Below are 25,268 nucleotides of genomic sequence, written 5' to 3'. Positions count from 1 at the left end.
TCTAAGCATTTATAAATATAAGGCGGAAGGTGTATGTTTCTTTATTGTAAGAAGAAAACAACAAGTTAAGGGGCGTGTTGTCTTGTTTTTGATGTATTTTGGTGTTTCTTGTAGACTACACTTGACTTTGCATGTTTGAATACAAAAAGTGATGTCTTTTAAAGCTTTGTCATGTTCAAAACCACACAAATGAGGGCAGCATACTAGAGTGATTGTGCAAAATGCGCGTATCGTGGCACCTCATGTTCAGTTCCTCATATTGAGTATATTGAGTCCCCCGTCGGGATGGTATTTAAAGGGGCCTTTTCACGTTTTGGTTAATTGACAAAATTATATAAAAAAAGTTTCAGATTCGAAAATGTTCGTTGTAGTTATAATACATGTATTTGTGGGGAGCCAGTAATACTGAACATTTAACATGCTCTAAAATATCAATTATATGCATCTTATGACGATTTAAAAACCTGAAAATTATCAAGCGTTGCAATGCGAAACGATTGAATAATTCGGAGAGTTATGTTGTTGTCGTTATATTTTGTGGTACTACGAGGATTGCTTTCATAAAGTATAAAAAAAAACATCATTCATTGTATGGGCATTGATGGCCGAGTGGTCTATGCGATATACGTTTACTCCACGGGTCAGTGGTTCGAGCCCAGTTAATGGTTACTTCTTTTCTTTCTTTAATTTTACTGAAGCTTTTAAGATACATTGTTTACATTTATCAATATAAAGCATAAAATGACAAACTTCCATACATGCCAAAATCTGTGAAAAGGCCCCTTTAAATCGCCATTACTTGCGCACAATTAAAGAACAAAATTGTTAACCCTTTCAGTGCGGGAACCGAATTTTGAAGGCCTTTGCAAACATTTTGGATCCAGATGAGACGCCACAGAACGTGGTGTCTCATCAGGATCCAAACTGTTTGCTATTCTGATAGTATTTTTTGAAAAAAAATCTAAGAAAATGCTAATTTTAGAAATTCAGCAGACGACATTTTAGCAGACGACAAATTTCCCAGCATGCAAATGGTTAAGGATGTTTGACTCGCAGTCCCTTCGAAACGCGTCTGTCTGTCCAATAAGTAACTTGTTATTCTTTTCGTTCAGAATATGCGGGTCGAAGTAAAGCAGTAAACAAACGAAGACTTTTGATAAGCACAAATGGGACTATTTTAATTTACGAAGTTCTGCACATGTCAGATCATTGAAAAAAAAGAATAATAAATTTAAACACTTATTCATGTTTGCATTTATCTTTAAAAATGCAGATACTCCTGCACTCCCGCTTTTGATTGTATCAACCATCTCATGTAAATGTAAACCTAATGGGCTGTTAAAGATAAAGAAAGCGAGTACACACAATAAAGTTTATTGCATAATCAAGGGATGATCACTGGAACATTGTCAGCTATTTCATAAAGCGAGAGTGAACCGGAACCAGAGGCGGCGACGAACAGCAGCGTCCTATTGTTAGGGCTTTTGGTGCTCGGGATGATCCTTTAGTTAAAACAAGTTTTCTAAACGCTGCGTGATCATTTGATATGAACAGTAGTATGTTTGGTTATCTCTAGTCGAACTGAATTTTGATTTGACTTTTCATGGAAAAGCCGATCAATGCTGAATTCGTGATTTAAATTTTTAAAAAAAAACATATATTGTTCTTGTTTTCGTTTCAATAGCTTATTCAATGTTAAATCAAATCACATTATTTCTGTAAAATCTGATTTAAATAAGAAGATTTTTTTACTCTTACTAAGCTAATACAATGGTTTGTTTATATTGGATATTTACAATTTTTCGAGATTACGCTTACCCAACAGTCGAGATGTGTAGGTCGCCAATGGTGTCTTGTGTATACAGGTCATCCCACGGTAGGTCAGATGTACCGGCCCTATGTATTGTCTGGAACTGTGGAATGGGCTGACCGGAACTCGTGTCCACCGTGTACAGGAAAAGCGTGCCCGTGGACCACGTACCGGCGACTAAGTATACGGTGCCGTTGTCATCTTGGACATCAATGCTGGAGACGTAAGCACCCTGTAGAACACGAAGTTACATTGTTGAGTGATCTTTTGAAATTCGTGGGAATTCTTGTTCAGCTTATGAATAGTATTTAACCCATTTATGCCTAGTTGACTCTCCCATCCTTCTAAATTGGATCAATTTATTTCCAAAATTAGGGATGTCAAGTATATTTATTTCTATATTTAGAATATTTTATAAACAAATTCCTTTTAAGCAAACAGCGCAGACCCAGATGAGACGCCGCATTATGCGGCGTCTCATCTGGGTCTACGCTGTTTGCATTGTCCTTTTTTCAGGACGCTAGGCATTAATGGGTTAAACAAGAAACTCAACATAATGTATGTACTACTCCTTTAGCTAACATGTGTACGTACAGCTTATCTGCATGCCAAAGTCTTGAAATAATAGTATATTTTGCATAAGGTTTGATTGTGTTTATTTCTTAAGCAAATGTATTTAAGTTTGGCGTATATGGATGCCATCGTCTTGAAATAATGGTTCATTATGGTTTGATCTAAAACCATATGTAAACCTTTATCAATTATCAAAAACGTTAAACACGGTTAACGAAGGTAAAGGCATGCATTTAACAAGTCTGGGTTACCACAGCAATTCTGCCCCTAACCTGAAATTTGGAGGAGAAGTCCCTGTTCATTTCCGGTGAGGAATAATTAGAAGTTTCTGTGACATGCTCGGTGTTGAAGACTTCTCTGTAGAAGCTCTCCATGTACTCTTCAAGCGTTCCCTCTGTGTCAAACACGGGGGCCTGTATGTTGCTGGTGTCCCAGATTGAGAAACCACGCCCACCGAACATCTCGAAGTGCGAGTGCATTCCCGTGTAGGGATTCTTGCCGTCAACAGTGCTCACCATGATACGACCTAGGGAACAAATGTGACCATGTCACGTCACTAATTGTATGATGTGTACAGCAGACAGTTATTAAGAGCTTGTTATGGGCATAGCTATTGATTAAAAAATTGGGATGTATTGTCCTGAAATCGTGTGTACCTGTTTTATCATTATACAACAACACTCAACTGCATGTTTGTTTGACGGAATGTTTGTATCTGCCTCTTAAGAATTATGATTTTGACATAAAAAAAACTCTTCCGTTTGCCATTACCTCAGTATTGCCATTCAACCACCATTTTGATTCATAGTCGTACTAAATTAACAGATGGAGATTTAAAAGTATATATTCAAATGCAACATCGATATAACTCTTTTTTGGAAATATAAATATATTAAGATTACCTAATAATTCGTTGTTTGACGCATTTGCCTTTAAAGCATCGCCCTCAATTTTGTTTGCTGAAAAATGAAATGTGTCAATTAGAGAACTCGCATTCATGTCGAAAAAATTGTCAACATAATTCGCAACTTATATTTGAAATAAAAAAAACTTTCCGAATCCTTTGGAGTCTGTACGGTTATTTTTTTAGTGATTTTCGTTATTATATGTTGATTATCAGTTATACGCTGATATTGCTCGACTTATTGAGACACTTTCTAATAAGTATCTAAATAAAGTCACAAACAAGACGGTTTACACCAGATATTGTAATGTATAAATGTATTTATTGATACATTTACATTGCCCGTGCTGACATTTACACGGATCAGCCGTCTCCATCACCTACCAATTGCACTGCCGTACGCATAGTCGGTCCACACGAACCCGTGTTGGATGGCCGTGTAGCGTTTCACGCCGCCGGCGTCGGCTGTGACGAGGAACTCCTTGTTGCCGGCGATCATACGGGCTATGGCTCCCGGCTGTCTGAGAGACTGTAGTCCAGCGTAGGTTCGTCGGTGTATGCCTGTGCGGATAGTGAATAGTTTTGAAATCATGAAAATATTTTCTGGGCACTAATGCATAAAATAGTATAGCACATGAAAATGCAGAAACTTTTATAATTGTGCAAGTATATATGAAACAAACCAATGAAGCTAACAAAACATTAAAATAAATATTAATTACAATAGGACAAAGGAATACAATGTTTCGAAAAACACATATGGCTGGAAAAGCTATACTAAACGTTTATCAAAACGTGATATGAATAACAGTTATGTTTGAGTCAAGACGTTAAATACGAGCGGGCGGACAGGCAAATGGCATGAGTGCTTGGCGAACAGAACAACATCAATATCACCGCTTAGGAGAGTAGCATATATTACTTTGGAAACCATCATACGCTAAAAAGCACGTTAACAATGTCGGACGTGAAGGTCATTTTTAAACAGAACGTACCGCCGTCTCGATCGCTGACGTCAATCGGAAGAGCGTTCCAGACCTTTTTCGGCAATGGCGTTATCCGTGTAATTGTGGAAGATGATAGGGACATCTCTACGATAGCATTATTTTCCTGGACAGACAGCAAGACAATGTAGAGTTTTGCTTGTACGTGTGTAATTCTTTATAATAATTGACATGAAATATATATATATTCGTTATTTTGAATGCATTACATGTCCAAATGTGAATACGGTTGACATGTGTATGACGTCATCACCTACACATACATATACATTATTATCAATCCTTTCCTTGTGTGTCCGAAGTTCCGGTTTCGCCGTCTCTGTAAGTCTCGTCCACTTTGCAGTATGTTTTAAAAAGAGCACAAACTTAGTCAACAAGACAATTTCTAAGATTGATATGAGCAACCGCATTGTGTTCTTGGAATGGTAGTCTTCCTAAAGTTCATGTCAGTGCAATTTCTACATTCAAAAAAAATAACAAACAATAAAATGTCAACATGATATACATTACCACATTCCATTCTTAATTTGTATAAATACTAATTGTTACATAATAACGTGTACACTTTATTGCCTGTAACTTTTTGTATCAGTTGCTCTCCTCTTCACTATATGGAGTTCATAACAAAGTTAAACATACAGAGTGCATTTAAACTATGAAAACTTGCGCTTCTCAAGAAAGCTTTAAACTAAAACTTAATATATAAGCGCAAACTATTTAAAGCTATGTCTGTATGGACAAATTAAGCTTAGTTTTTATAAATAATAATGCTGGAAGATTTATTAAACTTGTATACACCCTGTGTATTTGCTTTTCAATGAACTCTGTGTTTGCCATTTTTTGTTATGATTAAGGCTGTATCCGATGAAATGTAAATCGCTTAAATAAAACGTGAAACACGGTTTCAGTGATATGGCTAAGGGTCTTCAAATGCTGAAAAGCAACATGTCAACCAATGATGGCATGACCGTACCCTAATAGTGACCCATGCCCTGCTCCCATCTCCACTAATGGTCACGTGCTCCGGTTCTATATCTTGAGCTACAGTCGTGTCACCGTTGTAAAAGCTCTTCGGTATGTACAGAGAGGGCACCCGAATCTGCATGCTGCCAACAAGAAAAAAAACATGAAACAGTTAATATTGTTTGAATAAATATATAATTAGAACAATTGCGTACATCCTTCAATGCATTTTAAAGAAAATTTAATTGTCAATTTATCGTTTGCATTAATGTGTGGTTTCTTTTTACGTAATTGATGTCTGGTTTGTATATTCTCATTTAATTTTAATTCAGTGTCGGGAAAATGTTACAGGGTCTGTCAGAATGATGCCAGCAACCAAGGCAATTCAAACAACTTTCATATAATATTATATAACTACACAAGTTGTGGATATGTATTCATATTCTTCTATGTACGAGAGAAATCAAAGCTGATGCTCGGCGTTTACAACTTTTTCGGTACTGAATATCTCTGTTAGAAGTCCTCAGCAACCGGATAAAGTCCCAAGCATACATGACAAAAAAGTAATAGGCTTTATCATTTCGCGCAACTTCTTGTTAAGATTAACGTAACTCGTTGACAATATCGTAATGTCGACATATCCAATTACGAAACATATATGTCTTTATTATTTCGCAACGACATTGTTTAATAAATAGTTCAAGAGCCGTAACAATTGTTCAGGGTTTTTTTCACCTCCATCAAATCGGAAGTCTGTTATTACTGTGACTCAATCAATAAGTGTGCATTTGGCGAACAGGTCACAAAAAGAACGTCAAAGGTGTTGTTGATGTGTGGTTTTAATTCTTAAGTATTGCAACCTGTCTGTGTTCTGCTGATTGTTTTTTTTTGCAGCTTGACTTCTTGACTATTCGAAGTTATAACGTTTTATACTAACGATAATAACGTTTTATTGTATATAATAATACACACATGATATGAATACATGCGTATCTTGCTTGTATGTTTTTTTCTATAGATTACGTTAAGGGTAAAATCAATTTAAATGGAATCCAAACTAACGAAGATGTGCTAATTAAAACTAAATCACTGGGTTTAGTTATGCCAAACGTAAATGAGTTTCCAACTAAAACTAGACTGGGAACAATAGTCCATGTATAGATTCCGCTTGTTTGTTTTTTTCTAGTGCTCTGTGTGCCACAAATCTGCATTAACTATACAGTAATTAACATATTAGTTAAAGGACATGCAATAACTTTAATTTTGAAACATGAATACGTTTAAAATAGCTATTGTATATATGATAGAACAATAACGATTTAAATGATCATGAGAAGCTACATTGAATATACATGTAACAAAATTCAAATGATGTACTTAAAGTTGGGTTGCCCAATGTTGTATGAATGGAAGTCCACCATTCTGGCGCTTCGGTTTGCGGTCTTCTCCCTGTGGATGATGGTAATCGACCCCTCGGGATTCACGTAGTTTCCAGCGGAGTCCTTACCAGCTATCCCCTCATTCGACACGACCACCGTGTCGCAGTCGTCCGTGTATCGGAGGTGCTTTGGATGAGGGCCCACTAGAACATTCCGGTCAGACGTTAATATAATTATAATCATTTGTTAAATGTGTGTAATTCACTATTATATGTTAACGCAGTGCCCCACCAGCCAAACGACCCATTGAAATGGTTGTGGGCACCTAGATTTCGAAGAAAACCAAGATTTCCTAAGTACAAAAAGTATTGAAAACAAGGACCAAACAGTTAGTTTTCTATACCTGCTTTCAACAATAGTATTTCACACAAACTAAACAAGTCAATACACATTGAGCTAGTTTGTTAGTGTTGGCAGTCCAGCCAGCAATACGTTTCAAAACGGGAACACATACTTAGTTTAATAATTATGATAAATATGTGTCTTGTTCTGAAAAAAACAACAACGGGGAAAATGCATGTGCTTAAAGTGTCGTCCCAGATTAGCCTGTGCAGTCCGCACAGGCTAATCAGGGACGACACTTTCCGCTTAAATTAGATTTCCGGTAAAAAGGAACTTCCTTTAAACGAAAAATACCATAAACGCGGAAAGTGTCGTCCCTGATTAGCCTGTGCGGACTGCACAGGCTAATCTGGGACAACTTTTTACGCACATGCATTAAGCCAAGTTTTCTCAGAACGCGACTCAAATGACTACCTGTCATATTTCCAACGAGCGCAACGTCGGTGGCTTTAGAGTTTCTCGAGTACGTGTGGAAGAACCTCACTTGACCATTGTTAGTGTCCGGTTGTGCTGAGAGGGCCACTGCGATCTCGCCCCCGCAGATGGCGATGGCCTGGGGAAAGCCCTCCGCTACAGCGAACTTGTGTCTGAACAGACGCGATGGGTGTGCAGGGTCCTGAATGTCAATCACGTGCATTAGGCGACCCGATCTGCCTGCAAAATATTTTTTCCCAAATAATACACTATATACTGTATGAGGAATATAACATTTGGTTTTATAATTGTCAGAGAAAAAGCGCATTTAATTAAATTAATGTGCACAAACAAGCATATCGGAATTTTGTTAAAAGAGATGTTCAAATTCCAAAAGCGTCATTTTAACAAAATTTGTAATGTACTTAATGTACCAAAACCTAAATATCTACTTCCATGCTTTGCTTTCGAGTGGCTATGAACCGTCCTCGAAAATAAAACAGCTCAATTCAAGGATCTCGATTTTCGAGAACAGTGATAAAAGCCTAAAGCTTATCATCGTAAATAAGACAGCCGATGGTATATAACAACATGTTGGTCGCATCCGTGTACATATTGCTGCCATCGGTTTACTATTAAAAAGTTTGCTAAATAACTTTAAACATATTCAATCAATACTTTCGTCTTTGACCTGTAGTATTTTTTTCAAGGTCAATATCTGTAGTGTTCTTTTTATAAACTTGGAAAAACTAACCCCTTGTCGCAAGCTACATGTAGTAAAAAGGGTCCCTCACCGATGACATATACTATGCTGTTTAAATGATCGTAAGCGGCCGCTTCAGCCGCGCCATGGTTGATGCCAATGAACAGCTCCTCTCCTCGGCTAGACAGGCTGGTGGGCAGCTTCATGTGGGACAGAGGTTTCAGCGTCTTGAAGCCTCCCACCACGTGGAGGAACGCGATGCACGTGAGCACGAGGATAATGCGCATATTAATTCGCTGTAGATAAACGTGTTTATAGATACCAGCGCATTGAGTTTAGTTAAATTACTAGTAGAAAAAGCTGCGCTTTAAAACTTTAAAATAATCATCGTAAGATTGCCGTGAATATATATTTACAGTAAAATAAGCTATGAATAGCGATAAATTGTGTACGTTTGATCTATAAAAGTATTAATCCTTTATCAGATTTTATGCAGATATATTTAACTATATTTTGAAAAGCTTCTTGATATATGAGGTCATAGTTTCAAAGTATACTTAGAAATCATGAAGCAAAATACTATGAGCATAAGCACTTTGTTTTACATCATTATAACATAAGCACTAATAAAGCGTATTATCGTGTGTTTCTTTTAAAACAAATTGTGTCTCATGTCTTGCATGATCATTTTTTGTTCGTCTAAATTCCACTCAAAAATGATGCCATCTCGTGATCATAATATTTTTTATTTTTAATCTTAGTCTCGTTTGTTTTCCATCAAACAGCTGATAACACGTGATTGTTGACCATTAATTATTTGATGATATAATAAAAAACAGTTACCAAATTAGTCCGAATGGGTATATACAATAGACAAACACATCAATTTCAAAGACAGATTGATTGCAAAACGTTTGTACTTGAAGTGCTACATGTATGTATGTCAGAAGAAATGGTTTATCTAAAGGTCGCATCTATCGATGTGTTTCAAATATGCGAGGTTAAATGTCAGATCAGAAGATAGGGATCCAGTTTGGGGATGTATTTAGAATTCGTCTTCATGAGAATAGTGCATTTCATTTACAAAATTGTTTCAAAAATATTTTTGTTCGCATGAAGTTTCTAGATTATCTAGTATTCTGATTATGAATAATTTACGTTAAGAAAAATACACAATAACTGGCAATTTATTTTCTAACTGCGAGTGACAGAAAAATGAAACAAATGTGAATGGTATATGGCGCGAACTTATGATTCATATGGGCTTGTATTGTTTAGAGTGCCATTAGTTAAACAATATTGTATTTAAATTTACATAAAATCTTCATCGGGCAATGTTCAAATAGTTTAGTAAAATGACTGTGAACAATGAGCAGCCGGACCATACTATTAAACATACTTAATGCATGCGTTGAAAACTTAGAAATATTAATTTTTGATTGAGTAAGGATATTATACCAGTACCAAATGTTAACGTTTCATAGCACATCTTATAATTATCCTTTCTTCTACAAATTTCCAGAGCAATTCTACGCCGTTTGCATGTATGTCTGTAATATACATGTCTGTCCTTTGGTCTTATGCATGTCGAGAACTATTTATTTTAAGTTTATTATGTAGTTTATTCATGATATAGTCAGAGGCTTCTTCCATTCAGTTACTACATGTATAATTGGCCGGCGACATACACACGTCATTGAGATAAGCTTGCTTTACAAACACCCAGTTATGAATGGCTCAACTCTGGTCTGTTTAGCAACTATATATATTGTGTAGACAAAACAATCTTTTTTTCCGAAAACCACATTTGTGTCATACGTTTCAAGCGTGATATTCAAGAATGGAGCCGAAATATGGGAACCGTTCTTATTTAATTTCGTTTCGTATCTCTTCTCAGCGAATGTGAACATTTCTACCTTAAAATATGCACAGATCGTGATCCCTTGCGGTCTATGACTTCTCTATTAGTATTTGTTGTGTCAAATGTCGTCGTTGACATTTTTTGACTCAGTTGCACTATTGGGTTCACTTCTGGCAGATGGTCATACACGTGTATATATAAATGACATTTTCATGATTTTTTATAATCGATAATAATACGTATTGTTATTATTATTATTATTTTTTTTTTTATTATTATTATCATTAATATTATTATTATTATACTTATTATTATTATTATTATTATTATTATTATTATTATTATTATTATTATTATTATTATTATTATTATTATTATTTCTATTATTGTTATTATTATTATTATTATTATTATTATTATTATTATTATTATTATTCGTATTATTATTCGTATTATTATTAGTAGTAGTAGTAGAAGTAGTAGTAGTAGTAGTAGTAGTAGTAATAGTAATAGTAGTAGTGGTGGTGGTGGTGGTGGTGATGTTATTTTATCTAAATATTAAAAATTAAATGTGCATAACAATTTTGTTACACTACATTAATTAAACTAACAACTAAAACTAAACTAAACTTACAATAATTTACAATGGTTATTCTTTAACATATGATTTGTATTCGTTTAATTTTTCACAGATGTAAACAAATCCACATATGCATATAAGTTCTTTAGCTGTGTTCCTCTAAATGTTTTGCATGTCAAAATGTGTTATGCTGTTCGCTTTTTATAATCAACATCTTTAAAATGCTCATAAAGAACTCAGAAAACCTGTTTAGGTTTATATTAAATTAGTTTAAAGTTCTATATAATAAGAAAAAAAGTCCACAAACTATATAGCTTATTTGGCGTTCTAACTGAACTTCATGGGATCTAAATAAGTAACATATTTGATGTAATCTTAATATTTAATGGTCTTGATTATGAAAGAAAACGTGGGCCAGATAGGAGATTTGAAACGGTGTACAGCACTTTTCTTATACCGTAATGTTCGCTCACACATGTTGAAAATGCACCAATGCTACAATTTAAACACATAAAAATCCCCATATATAGGTCATTCAAGTACCGAACTTAACCTGTACTCAGTGCGTTGCGATCTTTCTAAAAGTATGACATTTTCGGACTCTGTCACAAGATATAACTTTACATAACGAGTTCTTGTCTGTGCTGCCTGAATGTAAGCGTCAGTTATAGAACCCTCTTTAAGAAATTGAGCACTGTTAGTATGCTACGTATGTCAGGTTTAATAAGTTATGAACATTCAAAGGTCTCTCCCTCGAGTTTTGTATCTCCAACAAATGAGTCTTGTTCTGAGAAAACTGGGCTTAATGCATGTGCGTAAAGTGTCATCCCAGATTAGCCTGTGCAGTCCGCACAGGCTAATCAGGGATGACACTTTCCGCATAAACTTGATTTTCGGTAAGGAGGGACTTTCTTGATACTAAAAATACCATAAAAGCAGAAAGTGCGTCCCTGATTAGCCTTAGCGGACTGCACAGGCTAATCTGGGACGACACTTTACGCACATGCATTAAGCCCAATTTTCTCAGAAGAAGAACTAATGATAAGCCTCAACCAAGTACAGATAGAGTTAACCCTCACTCACAACCTTAACAAGGACATACAGGCTGCAAAGAAGAACGGTTAATCACAAACATTAACCCATTTATGGCAAGCGGACTCTCACATCCTTCTAAATTTGATCAATTTATTTCCAAAATTAGGGATGTCTTGTATATTTATTTCTATATTTAGAATATTTCTTACAGAAATTTCTGTAAGCAAACAGCGCAGACCCTGATGAGACGCCGCGTCATGCGGCACCTCATCTGGGTCTACGCTGTTTGCAAATGCCTTTTTCCAGACGCTATGGATAAACGGGTTTATCACAAACATTAAGATTTTTTAAATTCATAAGTTACAATGTACCGTCTATATAACTTTACAGAAAGTGAAACAACATTTGTCCTATACGCCGGTAATTATTATCATCTCTTCGAGCTTATGTTAGCCAAATTGCATTCATCACTGGGTATATACATGTCATATGATGTTACATGATATATACTAAATACCTTAAATACTGTGATGAGATTTTTGGCCTGGGGCGTAGCCCTAAGGCCATAACAATGATACAAATTTCTGAGACAGTCAGAATTGGCTGGCTGCCAAAGCCCACGAATGAATGAATTCCCGAAAGTCCGATTTTCCACTTGGCTGCAATTCATGCGCAATCAAAGAAGTTCTTCGCAGATCTCAATAACCCGCATTGTAAATACAGAACATCACTATATAACATGACAGTGTCGTAAAACGTGTAAAAATATTATTGAAGCAAAATTGCTAAGCATTGGCCACGACATAGTTTTTATTATTGTTTGCATATTTATGCGAGAATAAGTTCCTCACTTGACGGTCTAGGCCGAAAAGATACGAGTGTCTACGGAGACAGTAAAAATATTTTTTTCTGATACATTTTTTGAAGACATAACATTTGGTATTTATAAAACATATTTTAAGATATTTTTATTTTATTTTGCGTTAACAATCAAGAAAAAAGAAAAGGAAAAAAACAACACCAAATATTAATGATCATTCTCGGAAATATACGAAGTTACCGGATATGATATTTCACTGCGCATATCGAGCGCGAAAATCAAGCGCGAAAAGTTGTACGTGAGACAACGACAATCTGTACACCGTTCTTTTTTATTAGGGTAAAGGCCCATTCTCACTATGTTGCCGGCGGAGCCCCATTGCGTGACCCGGTATCTATCGGGATGAACCGGAGCTCTACCTGGATGAACCGGGGCTCCAACGGGGACGACCGGGATGAACCGGGGAAAACCGGGAAAGAATTAAAATGTTTAATACCTCTGGGATGAACCGGGATTCACCGGGAAGGACCGGCAACGACCGGCGCGGCACCGAGATCAACCGGGACGGCACCGGGAACAACCGGGACGGCATCGGGAACAACCAGGACGGCACCGTAGCTCCACCGGGGCCCATACAGACCCCGGCAATGCTGCGGCAATGCCCCGGTGAATGCCGTTAGAGTCCCGGTATAGCTACGGTATATAAGAAAACAGGCGCTCTGCCGGAACGCCACCGGCATTCACCGGGGCTCCGCCGGGGCATTACCGGCGACAACCAGGGTATAACCGGGGCGTTGCCGTTGCTCTGGCGGAGTCTGATGCCGGTATAGACACGGTGAGTGCCGGCGGTGTTACGGTATACCGGGATTCTGTCGGCTTTCACCGGGATTCAACCGGGGCACTACCGGCGACAACCGGGGCTATGCTGGGACGCTGCCGGCTTTCACCGGGGCACTACCGGCGACAACCGGGGCTCTGCCGGGACTTCACCGGGATAAACCGTAGCCAGTCCGGGATGACCGGGACTCTGCCGGGCTGTTGACCGGCTTCAACCGGGGCGGCACCGGGAAATAGTGTGACTGCGTTAAAAAAATTCTACGAATCATCCCGGTCCTCGCCGGTCGACCGGCGCTAGCAAACCGGGATGGACCGGGGCTCTACCGGCAAAAGTGAGACTTGGGCTTAAGTGGATTTTCTTTTGCATACACATTACAAAGGAAGTATGAGTGTTTTCCTGATCTGTTAATTATGTAATAGAAAGCTTTTAAGGCTATGTGATTTATTTGACGCCACCAATAACAGTTTTTTTGCGGCCATGTTGTTGTTGTTGTATATCTTCACCGCCTATGTAGACGATCCTCTACCAGATCTGTAGAGTTGAACAAAAGGTTATCGTTCCCGCAACCAGTATCGTGTTGTCCTCCACCGTCTATGTACACTGTAGTATATACACAACTATTGTCTTGTCTTACAGTCTCTGAGCTTCTGCACTCAACCGCTAGGGTCAATCCGTATACCGGTAAATTTGGACAAAGTGGGAAATTCGGACAAAACATCGTAACTGCATTTTACGTCACACTAAACCTAGCCCCAGGCCTTCAGCGCCTACAGCGCTTTGATTATATATCTTCCCACGTGAAATCATTTTAAACTAACAATTATGTTTGGCTATGAAATGAAAATCACGCGACCGACTAATACCCAACTTGACACGAAATACGTTCAGTTGATCATAACAACATTGTTTGGTATTGCAAGCATGGTAAGAAGATTCACTTTACAGGTACTTTTATAAACCATTTGATCCAAACACCTGAATAAAATTCGATTCTCTGAAAAAGTAGAAAAGCTAAAGAACAACTAGCTTTGTAACCAATCATGCATCAACTTAAATTTTACGTCTTCACACTACGTTAATTTATAACAATGTAACACAAGTTAACTACGGTAGGCATAACTGTAACTTTATCGATGACTGATTCACATAACATTTTATAATTAAATTCCACATACTCTGCATTTAAGTCAACGCGTCCTGATAAGTTTACTTTATACACATTTTATTTCTGCGTCATATCCGGTTTCGTTCCATATAAAATCTTACAGTTGCCGTTCAATGATATGCTTGTAAAAACTACAATTACTGTTTAATATAACTTGTAATAACTGTTTTCATCTTGTAAAAAGCAACATTTACTGATTTAACTAATATTTTCTTTGTATTCTTTTTCCGGTTACAGTGTTATATTATTTTTTTTTTTTGGGGGGGGGGGGTGTCTTCGCGTTTGCCAATAACACGACATTGTGCCTATGTATTGCGAGCTGTTGGATCGAGCGGAGCTACCCGTTGGAACCTCAGAAATTTTTTAAACGGACAAATCACTTGTTTTCTATGTGTTATTAATCATGTACATTAAGAGGATTTGTCTGGTTTTATCGATTCATGTTTATTAAACAAACAGCGGCATCATTCGACAACTCCAAGAATGTAATCAAAATATGTGGAATAAGTTGCGAAGTTTGATTGGCTAGAAACAACTTGATGTTTGATGACACCACATGAGTTCCGGTTACTATCCTTAAGGATTTTTGTGGATATCAATGTTGCTAAGTTGCTGTATTCCTTTTTCAGCATAATGATGTTGATTTCTTTCATTGAATATCAAACCTCAGCTAACAGAGCATTATATTTAACGAAAATCGCGTCCATCGTACATATCACACTCGAGAGATTTCGGTCGCCATGGTCATATACTTCGTCCTCGAACACTAGAATACATCATTATAGAATCTACGTATTTAACGATTTATGTGCATTGTATCAGTCGTCTGCACGGATCATCCATCGTTATTATAACACAGGATTTTCTCAGCTTTCGTAACCCAACAAATATGAGCTGAAAAGTTTAACGATAATGCAACGAGCTTGTATACGTCAAGCAAATCGTAAGATGATCGTATATAGCTTTAAATGGAGCAAAGCAGTATAGCAGTATAGATTTAGTGGCGTCCGATGCATCCTTATATATAAGGATCTACAAGAGAGTATTTTTATAATTTATTTAAGTATTTATGATAAGATTTTTTACTTCACGTTGCTTCTTCATGCAATACTACTGCTACTTCTGCTGCTTTTGTTCATGTTTCTGTCGCTTGAATTATTTTGCTTATTCAATTGGCTCTGGTATTGCATTTTTTTTTATTTAATGATCACATCGAAATGATATTATATCAAAATACTGTTTGCAAATAAGCGTTTGAATTGCATACAAACATGTAACTAATAACTTCCTTTTCAAACTAACTTTCATGATTATGCATGCATGGAATGTATATATTTATATTATCATTATATATAAGTATTTGTCATTGAATAATATCAATTTAAGCCAAGCTGAAAGAAGTCATAGACGTTATTAGTTTATACTTCGTGTATTTAGGACTACATAAGGTTAAACTCATTCGTGAACTGTCAGTTCCACATACAATACATATATATGTATCATTAAGAAAAAGGATGCACAAATTCACCTTATGATTTATTCCAAGCAATAATACACCACTGGATCCTCTATGACCTGTTTCTGTACAAGCCTTTATGGATATGGATATTGTACTCAAATCAATGTAGAACTCTTATATATGATTGCTTAATTGATAGTGTATTACACCAGTTATTCGAAGTTTTTGTGTTTGGTCAGTGACAGTCGCTAAAAAGTAGCCTACACTTTCCCAGAAAATAGAAAGATGCTACGATGCTTCTTTAATTCAATTTCAAATATTTTTAATTTAGTCAATTAAAAACGCAAACATTTGCATAATTATGTGTCGTTTTGAATAATTGTATTCTTCATTGTTGTTTTCGTTTGTTTTGTTGTTATTTTGTCATTTGAATAAAACGTTGTGTAAGTTGTATATTTTATTGTTGTTTTTGTTTGTTTTGTTGTGTGTTATTTTGAATTCAATCGAATTACACGTAGCTATTGTAAGGTGATGTCAACAACCACACACAGTTTGTGTGCACCACGAGTCACGATACACTAGAAATGTAATGCAAGATCAGATACGCATCCCGATTTGGCAGAACGAGTTGTAAAACAATGTCAGTTTAGAAGAAGACTACATAATCGCATTTCGGAAATTTCAAGCCATTAAACAGGATTTAATTTAAACTGAAACGGTAACAATTCTTTATGCTGTGTATTTTATACGCAACTATTCATTTCAATAACTAACGTTAAGTTATTGTTTGATTATTTATATAAAGACTTATCTTATACAGCAATGTAACGTTCCTGACTATCACATATTGATAATGAAAGCATACTTTATTATGTACGCATTACAGATTCTTCGTCTTTCCATTTGGTTTTGTAAACATAAATATATGTAGTCGCGTCGAAAAAACATGGGTCTTATGCCATTTGCGTCCAGCGTATCGCCAGACCACACGCACAAATCGCACAGTCTAATTAGTGCAACATTGTCCGGTAATAGAACCGAGAAACTGTTTCCGTTATAATTGCGGGCAGAGTAACTTATGACCAGACTGCGCAGAGACAGTCCCACATTGCCGATGATAAGAGGTACTGCGTATGCATGGTTACATAGATTGTTGAGTACTGCTTGGCTTGACTACGAGCAAGAGTGCTTAGTTGCCATTGTTAACACACGCAGCAACTCCATTTCTTGGTTATGATAAAGAATGCTAAGTTACGGTTAACGCACGCAGCAACTGATTTGCTTGCGACGGTCAAACGTGTTAAGTTGGCACAGTAAACACACGCAGTAATAACTTGGCTAGCTGATGATCAAGTGTGTGAAAGTGGCATGGTTAACGAAGGCAGTGCCTGATTGGCTTGCTTACGGCAAAGAGTGCAAAGTTTTCAGGGTAAACGCAAGGAACAACTGCTAATCTTGCTTCCGGTCAAGAGTTATAAATTAGCACGTTTATCACAAGAATCAACTGTTAGGGTGCTTACGGTCATGAATGCTAAGTTGTCAATAATGCAATATTAGCACGGTTAACACACGTAGCAACTGCTCGGTTTGCTAACGGTCATTAATGATCAGTTGTCTGGATTAAAACACGCAGCAAATGCCTGACGTGCTACGATTAATAGTGTTAGCTATATGTACGGAAAAGATTTTACGGTAAAAACACTTAGAACAAAATGGGCTTGCTTACGGTCAAGAGTGCTTAGTTAGGGTTAGCACACAAAGACACTGCTCGGCTTGATTACTGTCGCAGCATCTGCTTGGTCTGCTAACGATCAAATGTCATAAGATGGCGCTGTTACCACATGCAGTAACTGCTTTGTTGGTCACGGTGAAAAGTGCTAAGAGTATAGGCGCACAATACAGCAAATGGTTACAAGAGTTCTAAGTTAACTCGTCTACCACGGGGAGCAACTGCTTAACTTGCTCATGGTCAAGAATGCGTGTCTTGATAACGGTTTAAAGTGCATTTCTAACGACCAAGAGTGTTAAAATTACGTTCAACACACGCTGAAACTGCTTCTTTTGGTCAAGAGTAGACAATTGTCGGGGTTAATGCACGCAGTTATTGCTTAAATAACGGTCAGGACTGCTAAGATGTAAGGGTTTACACAGCGGTAACTGCTTTTCTTGCTTACAGTCAATAGTGTTAGATTGTCAGGGTTTACTAATGCAGCCACTGCTTAACTTGCTTACGGCCAAGAGCGCTTTGCTGGAACGGTTTACGCACACAACAACTGTTTGGCTCCCATACGGTCAATAATGTTCAGCTGGCACAGAAAACCCACACACAGCAACTGCTTAGCTTTTTTACGGTAAACAGAGCTAGGTTGTCGTGGTTAACACACGCAACAGTTGTTTGGCTTGTCTAGGTGAAGAGAGCGCGTAGGAATGGTTAATATACACAGTAATTGCTTGGCTTGCTAACGGTCAAGCTAGCTAATTTGTCAGGGTTAACGGATTTAGTAAGTTATTGTCTTGCTTACGACAAAGTGTTCTAAGTAAACACGTTTTACACAAGCAGCCATTTTTAAGCTTGCTTTGTTGGAACGGTTAACACACTCAGCAACTGATCGGATTTCTTACGACCATGAGCATTATGTTCTCATGTTCTAGAACGCCTTTATCTTCTCTTAAGGTAGCGCACCTCTAATGGGTACATATCCAAATATAATCTAATTAATTATTTTCTTAATCAGCATCATTTCACTGAACTACATGCAAATTTGTAGGTAGGCTTTCCATGCTTTTTAAAAAAATATACCGATTTTTTCAAAACCACCCCCACGCTCGGCTTTTGTCCAGTTTATTTTCACCCCTGGGGTATATAAAAGTTCCATAATTCATTCAAATTTCCAAATATGGGCATGCAGTTGGTGTGTACAGATGCTGTAAAGGTGTTTAAAGTTTAAACAAGATGAAATAAGTATTCTTTTACAGAAATTTATTTTTTACAAATTTTTATCTATGGAAGAGCGCCATGAAATGTAAGTGATTTCAGCCAAGTAAAAATTGGGTCTGTTAAAAACAAAGTGTCATAAAATTCAAAATAGTATCATTTAAGTCATATTTTAAACTTAGTTTTTATAGAAACACTACATACAGCAAAAATACCAAGAACTAGACAGATTTACCGTTTACTTTTTGAAATAAAAATAAAAATGCAACATGCATGGTTCGTATTTTCAACAGTAAATCACCCAATTTCGCCATAACGTTGTTTTAATTTTAATAATTGAAGAATGTGCATAAAAATTGCAACATATTTAACAATAAATATAGCTTATATGCCATATTAAATCAAATTACGTTAGAAAATAAATAAAACGCGTCGCAAAAAAGTATACGTCGTCGGCAGGATTCGAACCTGCGCGGGAATATCCCAAAAGATTTCTAGTCTATCGCCTTAACCACTAGGCTACGGCACCTAATAGTAGGCTCTTCAACCTTCGAAGAAATCGCGGGAAATCATTAGAGGTGCGCTTCCTTAAGTTCGTCTGTTCAAAACAGGCAAGCAATGCACAGTTTACATATATCCATTCGATGGTACATATCCAAAGTACTTGTTAATATGAGATTCATATGCATCTAGAACTATGAATTTACATCCGATTTTTTAAACAAAATTTAAATGATAACAAGAGTGTAATTAACACACTTAAAGTCTCTATAACGCTCAAAATAAACGAAAATTTCGTTAAGGATTTCGTAAAATAAAGTTAACACCTTAACAATCAGTCTTCCTTATAGCAATAGCCAAATTTTCAACGCAAGATGTGGTATGATTACATAGATTTTTGTAGATACAAAATGTTCGTTTTTATTTATTTGTGGCCACAACTAATTCCCGCGAATATATATATTCATACGACACAAGAACACCATTTTAGTGTTCATGTGTCGTATTAATAGATATACAAAACAATAATAAAAACGAGCATTTTGTATCTACAAACATCTATTTTACCAGACCACATCTGACGTTGAAATTTCGGCAATTGCCATAAGGAACACTGATTTTAATTGGTTAAGTTTATTTTACGAACAATTGTACGAAATTTTCGTTGATTTTGAATAGTAATGTTACTTTAATACAATAGTTGCTGTTTATAACTTGACAATGGTTAAATACAGTTCACTTTTTAAATCCAACAACTGAACAATAAAAGAATCCAGGCTGAATTATACCTTCGAAAGCTTACTGTTTTTGTCTTGCAGTGCGCACATACCACAACAAAAATGAAAACCTTTCTCCTCGTTCTCCTCGTGCTCGGTATCACGTGTCTCCATGTCACCATGGGTTACAAGTCATTCAAGCCTCTGTCCTATATCCAGCTTCCGACGGGTCTAAACAGCGCCGGCAACGAAGTTTTTTACGGAATCGACCTTAAAGCATCTGAGGCAGCCGCTTTTGATTTCGCCAACTCATTTCTTTACGTTATTGGTACGTGTATCGCACTTCATCTAAAATATTTACGTTATTGATAAAATGTCGGTGGGTGCGCATCTTAATATTTTACGTTTTTTAGCAAGTGCTTTTGGACACTTAAACCCACGTATTGACGTCAACTGCATTACACATGTACGCTATTGGTTTTATTCTGATTTTAAAATTGCAATCTCTAAACAATGTTCGTGTTTTGAATGTGAATACATAGAATAGTTGATATGTGTATTTCAGATTGCAATTACACGGTAATAGGTTAATGGTAAATTATTAATTTGTTGCAATTGATTTTTTAAGTATATGTCAAAGCCCAAACGGCATTTATAACAAGACCAATAAGATGTATTGCTGAAGTAATATTTAAGTTTTTTTAGTTCTTATTTCCGTACTTCTGTACAATTGTACTATTACTTCAAAAATTGAGTTTGATTTACAGGATCAACAAGTCATATGATGCACGTCATCGATATCATAGACCCGGCGAACCCCGTACGTCTGTTCAAACACAAGTTCACCATAGGAGAGGGCGTGCCCCAGGCCATCGACATCTGCGGAGGCGAGATCGCAGTGGCCCTCTCCGCACAGACGGACACGAATGAAGGTCACGTAAGGTTCTACCTCACTCACACGAGGAACTCGGGCGCCACCGATGTTATGTTAGACGGATATGTGACAGGTGATAAGATTTTAAATATACTTCCCTACAGTGCGTTTTATATAAAAGGAGCGATGCATATGCATGTTCCCGACTGAAAAAAGTGTACTAAGATCTTGCGTCGAATTTCAGTGGGCCCGCGCCCGAAGCATATACGATACACGCCCGATTGTTCTAGAGTCGTCATTACCAACGAGGGAGCAGCCGGCAAAGATGAAGGCGGAGCTTACGTCGATCCCGAGGGCTCTGTCACGATTATAGAAAGCGAGAAGACGGGCAACCCAAGCGTCCGCCTAGTCGATTTTAATAACTACAACATCGGACAGCCAGGTTTCAAGTAATTTAGTTTCCAGATCATGGGCATCTCGAAATCCTGCATATTAAGTGCAATGTGCTATGTCTACAAAATTATATAAACATATTTTAAATCATATAACTTTTTTAATATATCATTTATTCAGTAAATATGTAACCTAGTAAATAAACTTTATCCATCTCTAAATACGTTTTGAAAGCATAGGACATTATAAGGATTTACAAGTTTTATGTACAATTCAAACATAAACGTTCACCAAAGTATGCGTTCGTTTTTGGTAACCACGAATTCACGAGTTCAAAAGTCAGCGTTGTAATGGGATATAAATGAGTCGTGTTCTGAGAAAACCGGGCATAATGCATGTGTGTAAAGTGTCGTCCCAGGTGAGCCTGTGCATTCCGCACAGGCTTATCAGGGACGGCACTTTACTTTCCACTTTTATGACATTTTTCGTTTTAATGAAGTCTCTTATTAGCAAAAATTCCAAAAAGGCGGAATGTGTCGTCTCTGATTAGCCTGTGCGGACTGGGATGACAATTTACGCACAAGCAGTATACCCAGTTTTCTCAGAACACGACTCAAATCATCCTAAAACGCCCATTCAAAAGTGCATACACATCTCTACCAGCATGCAGATAAGGACTCCTTCCCTGTACATTCCAAAGAGTTTGTACAGTGGTGATACGACTGTGGCACAGGATTTGGAACCAGAACAAGTTACCATCAGCAGAGACGGTCGAACTGCATATGTCACACTGCGAGTAAGTCGCTATTTCCCTCCCTTTGCTTTTTAGAACATTTGAGTCGCCGTTAATCCTCCTCCATTAATCTCCACCAAGGTATTTGTTACTGTTTCTTATTTTTTCAATTCTTCTCCATGTATTGTTTTGAATGATGCAATGCATACTAAAAGTAAACCTTTGCCTTTACGCATATGCTATACGGCAATGAGAAGTTGACACGCAAAACATTCCGATTTGAATGTGCATTATTTTAGAAAACTCTATAAGTTAATTATAGTGTGTCTGAATTTCTTGTAATTATCTGTGATTATATTCGAATGTAAAATTGTAAAATGCACTGTTTCGATTTAACAAAGCTTCACATTCTATATTTCATATATTTGACATTTAAAATTAACTCTTTAAAAAAGTTTGCTTTTATTTTTACAGATCCTTAGTTGAACAATGAAAAACCTAAAAAAAAACTAGATTATTTATTTTTAAAATATACATTAAATATTCAATGATCTGATACAGACCTGTCTTAATAACTCCTACAGCATTAATATTAAGTACATGAATACGAGATGCATTTTAATAAAAAGATGTTAATCAAATCGACGTTTTACGTTCAGGAAAACAACGCTATTGCAAGGGTCGAATTGCGTAATGGCACGATTTCGTCGGTCATCCCTTTGCCGAGGAAGAACTGGCAAAACACGGGTGTGGACGTCAGTGACAGGGACGGAGGTAGGAATGACTTGCTTCTTCTTTTATTTTAACATTAAGACATTGAGCCTAAAGTATGTAAGTATTGATCAAATGGTGCTTACAGTTCTTTAGTGACATTTATTGCGACCGTCTAATATTATTCGTCACACTTCTGTTCCTAAAAACCGTACAAGATGTAATAGGGTTTAGAAAATGGTAATTCTTTATGTATAAATGTCAATTGACAGTTGTGCAATAAGACAAAACGGTTTTTCAGATGAGCCAATAACAAATTGCGTACTTTCTAAGTCTATTTATACCATGCACGGACGAATGATTATTCTTTCCCAGGTGTTCACCGACGGACATACCCAGGTCTGCATTCAGTGAGGCAGCCAGGAGCCATAGCATCATTTGAAATCGGCAGCAAGAAATTCCTTGTCACTGCCGACGCCGGTGACAGAAAGCAGTACACGGTAACTAAGCATGGCTTCCAATGGACTGACAGCACCATCGCAAAAGCTATAGGTAACATGCAATTGCCTATTTGCAGTAAAGTATATAATTCAAATGTTGCAGTTGATTGCTTAATTTAATCGTGTGTTGTGTTTTTTTACATATTAAACAAATAAAAGTTCATTGTTGAAAATGGCAATGTATTGAATAGATTAGTGCTTCAGTTGTTTCATTGCCTTCTCCTCTGCTTAATTTGTATTCCATAATCTACAAATTGAGCATTTCCTGAGAATTTAATAAAATGTTAAAGCTGCTTTTTATATAATCCAATAATTATCATTTTCAGTTTCACAGATTGAAGATCCGAACCTAAGGGTTAATGTTTCCAACGACGAGTTCCTCGGTAATACAATGACAGCAACATGACATTTCTTTAACTTCTATAAATGAATAGTAGTAATTGCCGATATTCATTGTCAATAAATGACACGTATACTATTTAATAATGGTCTGAAAATGTAATGTTCACATCATGCGAAGAAGTTTAATTTCATGTAGATCAAAAACACATTTTAAAGAAGGTGCGCATCATTACTTGATATAAAGCAAGCTTGGGTTGTCTGTACGGTATATGCAAATATGTGCAATATTTAAACACATGAGAACCTATTTTGTGACGTAAACCCTTCATTGTCCAAGGTCGGTTGTTGATTAGTACCGTTGATGGCAAGAACGCTTTTACTGGCTTGTACTCTCACATCGAGATGTTTGGTGGGCGTGGCTTCTCTATCTGGGACGCCAGCAACATGCAGGCCCCTGTGTTCGACACCGAGGGGACGCTCGAGGAATACATGGAGAGCTTCTACAAGCCAGTCTTCAACACTGACTACCTTCTCAGTACGGCCATTTATTCGTCACCTGAAATGAATCGAGACTTTGCCTCAGAATTCCAGGTAACTTTGTTTGCATTTATGAATTTCTTGAATTATCTTTTCGACCGTATGTCGAAGCTTTAAACGTATCGATCACGCGTAAGAGCTTATAAAAGTAACTTTCACCGGTAATGTTACATACATTTGCGAAATACAAAGGCACGTATTCCGGTTCGAATTAGAAACGATGTCAACGGCAGGAATAAAAGTTCCTTTATTGACAGGTTTTATGAATTAAAAGGAAGGCACTTCATGCAATGAAGAAGTGACTAGGATTCGATTTGATGCTTTACACAAGAGTTGTTATAAAATAAAGAGGCATAAAGCGAATATATTCGTTTAGGGTGCGCACGTGTCTAGCATCGACGTTGCAAACGACAACGGAACATTGCTGTTGGTTGCCGGCACTTGGTCTACGGGCACGCTCTTCCTTTACACGGTAGACACGAGTTCTGGTCAGCCCATCCCACAATTCCAGGCCATACACCGCTCTGGTAACATGGACGAGCCCTGGAATGATCTGTACACGAAGAAAACCGTTGGGGATCTCTACATCTCCTCTGTCGGGTAGATATTAGTTGTTTTAAATAAGACATCAGTGGCTATTACTTGTATTTAGTTAGTCAAGGGTTTCCAATATACTTGTTTATAATTGAAGATTTAAGTTACATGTAGTCTGTGAAAGGATGCCTTTATACAATCGTGCATTTCATTTAAGTACCAATAACAGTCATGATACAACGAGTGCATTGAAATATGAACGGTCAGAAATAAAATAAAAATATATGTATGTTTTTGTCAGTGTTAATTGTTTCATACCCATGACGGTAAAATTCCTCTTTAAAGCCCAATAATAAACACCAGTAATTTCTAGATGTATTTATACGGCTCTTTGACAGCATCATCACGAGTGACCAGAGTCCAGTCGACCGCCCTCTGTTGTACGTGACAAGCTCGGGTGCCGGGGCAGTTTCATTGTACGAGATAGTGGACGAGACCCCAACTATTCCTTGAGTTGTTTTCCTAAAATTATTAAAGCCAGTGTATTTACTATAAATATACTCGGGTTGTTTTTATTGTTGT

At 37.0% G+C, this 25,268-nt stretch overlaps 2 protein-coding genes across 6 annotated transcripts; one reads left to right on the top strand and one right to left on the bottom strand.

Annotated features, from left to right (window-relative positions):
- Nucleotides 1-1,360: 1,360 nt before the first annotated feature.
- On the bottom strand, nt 1,361-16,883 carry LOC127876181 (mesenchyme-specific cell surface glycoprotein-like). 4 transcript variants are annotated; one of them, XM_052421192.1, is made up of 11 exons: nt 16,776-16,883; nt 8,244-8,448; nt 7,450-7,689; nt 6,632-6,836; nt 5,265-5,397; nt 4,283-4,397; nt 3,672-3,848; nt 3,286-3,342; nt 2,656-2,909; nt 1,819-2,042; nt 1,361-1,502 (listed from the first exon to the last, which is right to left on the bottom strand). In XM_052421192.1, the coding sequence occupies exons 2-11, from the start codon at nt 8,437-8,439 to the stop codon at nt 1,385-1,387; spliced, it is 1,719 nt and encodes a 572-aa protein (XP_052277152.1). In that variant the 5' UTR covers nt 8,440-8,448; nt 16,776-16,883; the 3' UTR covers nt 1,361-1,384. The 4 variants fall into 4 exon arrangements, with proteins under 4 accessions (XP_052277152.1, XP_052277151.1, XP_052277153.1 ...); XM_052421191.1 differs by having other exon boundaries at nt 8,244-8,450; nt 16,722-16,874; XM_052421193.1 differs by lacking the exon at nt 16,776-16,883 and adding an exon at nt 15,980-16,016.
- On the top strand, nt 16,472-25,242 carry LOC127876180 (mesenchyme-specific cell surface glycoprotein-like). 2 transcript variants are annotated; one of them, XM_052421188.1, is made up of 11 exons: nt 16,472-16,628; nt 20,165-20,390; nt 20,830-21,069; nt 21,181-21,385; nt 21,993-22,125; nt 22,722-22,836; nt 23,149-23,325; nt 23,600-23,656; nt 23,953-24,206; nt 24,529-24,752; nt 25,085-25,242. In XM_052421188.1, the coding sequence occupies exons 2-11, from the start codon at nt 20,186-20,188 to the stop codon at nt 25,197-25,199; spliced, it is 1,725 nt and encodes a 574-aa protein (XP_052277148.1). In that variant the 5' UTR covers nt 16,472-16,628; nt 20,165-20,185; the 3' UTR covers nt 25,200-25,242. The 2 variants fall into 2 exon arrangements, with proteins under 2 accessions (XP_052277148.1, XP_052277149.1); XM_052421189.1 differs by lacking the exon at nt 16,472-16,628 and adding an exon at nt 17,011-17,034.
- Nucleotides 25,243-25,268: the final 26 nt, after the last annotated feature.

Source organism: Dreissena polymorpha, chromosome 4 (genome assembly GCF_020536995.1).
Source record: "Dreissena polymorpha isolate Duluth1 chromosome 4, UMN_Dpol_1.0, whole genome shotgun sequence".
Classification (NCBI taxonomy): Eukaryota; Metazoa; Mollusca; class Bivalvia; order Myida; family Dreissenidae; genus Dreissena; species Dreissena polymorpha.
This window is presented reverse-complemented; position numbering and strand designations above follow the sequence as displayed.